The sequence below is a fragment of the Phytophthora parasitica genome (genome assembly GCF_000247585.1).
Source record: "Phytophthora parasitica INRA-310 unplaced genomic scaffold supercont2.86, whole genome shotgun sequence".
NCBI lineage: Eukaryota > Oomycota > Peronosporomycetes > Peronosporales > Peronosporaceae > Phytophthora > Phytophthora nicotianae.
The window spans coordinates 112,067-113,373 of record NW_008649072.1 but is presented as its reverse complement, the minus strand read 5'-3'; the positions used below and the strand labels follow the sequence as shown (position 1 = coordinate 113,373).

At 47.1% G+C, this 1,307-nt stretch overlaps 1 protein-coding gene across 1 annotated transcript; it reads left to right on the top strand.

The window, feature by feature from the left end:
* Positions 1-876: 876 nt before the first annotated feature.
* Positions 877-1,125, top strand: PPTG_24358 (hypothetical protein; the record flags this gene model as incomplete). Its single annotated transcript, XM_008916606.1, has 2 exons — positions 877-900; positions 952-1,125. 2 exons carry the CDS (start codon positions 877-879, stop codon positions 1,123-1,125), a joined length of 198 nt encoding a protein of 65 aa, XP_008914854.1.
* Between the last annotated feature and the right edge of the window lie 182 nt (positions 1,126-1,307).

Sequence of the window (1,307 nt, the reverse complement as noted above, 5' to 3'; positions counted from 1 at the left end):
CGAAAATCTCGTTTCGACTATTTACGAAATAAAAATAAAAATATTTTAATCTTTTTATTTTATCTTTTTACACACGAAAAAGAATGTGTATGCCATAACCCGTCAATACCGATTTTGATGAATTACAGACCCAGGCTTATTTGTGGCCTGTCTTCGATCGCTGGCCTCCCGACTCGGGACCCGAGGGAGATGCCGACTAGCAGGCGGGAGCCCATTAAAGCAGTCATATCTGGATCCAAAACTTCATTGACAGCAGAAGCGAGGATGGGGAGAACTCCGGATCCAGTTCGGAAACGCTTCCAGAAGCTGGATCAGCGGAGAAACAATCATGGAGAGTTTTTCCACCATTGTCTGCGAACAGAGCGCCCGTTGCCGTCAGCAAGATCCATGGCAGCAAAACAGCTCTTCGTAGACACCTCGATGGATGTCAATACACACCAGCAGTGTTGACGATCAGCGGTTGATTCCATCAGACCGTTTCTTTGAACGTTCGCTTAAACGCGTTCTTCGCTCGTTCACGGCACGATTATAAAACGATTAAACCTTGACCAAACTAGAAATCAGGAGTCACGCACAGTATCTATTCTATTAGTAGCCTTCTCGGGGATCCGATCTAGCGATCCATTCCAAGATCGTAAACCGAGTTCTAAGGACTCCAGTGAGCTAAACGTGGCGAAATGCCTACCAGGCCGTGTACGACTCGCACTCATCTTGAGAAAACAGACAAGCCCTGCAACCGGTCTAACTTCTTTCATCATTACCGCCACTGTATTGCTGCCGCAAAGGAAGCAAGGAGAAGAAATGCACCACTAGTTGTGATTGAGGACATTCTTGCTCGCCAGAACAACTTTGAGAAGCATCTCCGCTCATGTCAACATGCGCCTCGATGGGCTCGCCCAAGTATGCCAGAGTTTAGGGAATACGTGGATGCTGATGGTGTACACAACGCAGCAAGCCCACCCAGACAAACGGCCATCCCTACTTACTTTATCGAGTTTCGGACCGAAGGATAAAGCTAAGTTCGAACGATTACTAGTGGAGTATCAAGCCGACAACCAGCTACCAGACCTATTCATCACGCGCCCGTCTACGCGGCGCTTGTTCGCGTTCTTGAACAAGCACTAAATACCATCACTTCCAACTCATCAGATTCTCGGCGGACGTATCCTTGATACCTACTCCAAAGAAGGCATCGTAGATGAGGAAAATTCACTCAAGCAAGTTGTGAATTTAACAGGAGGACGGGTTAATTTCTTGTAGTATGTTTGGATGAAGCCTTGCCGGAAGGTTTCTTGCAAGGTATCCAC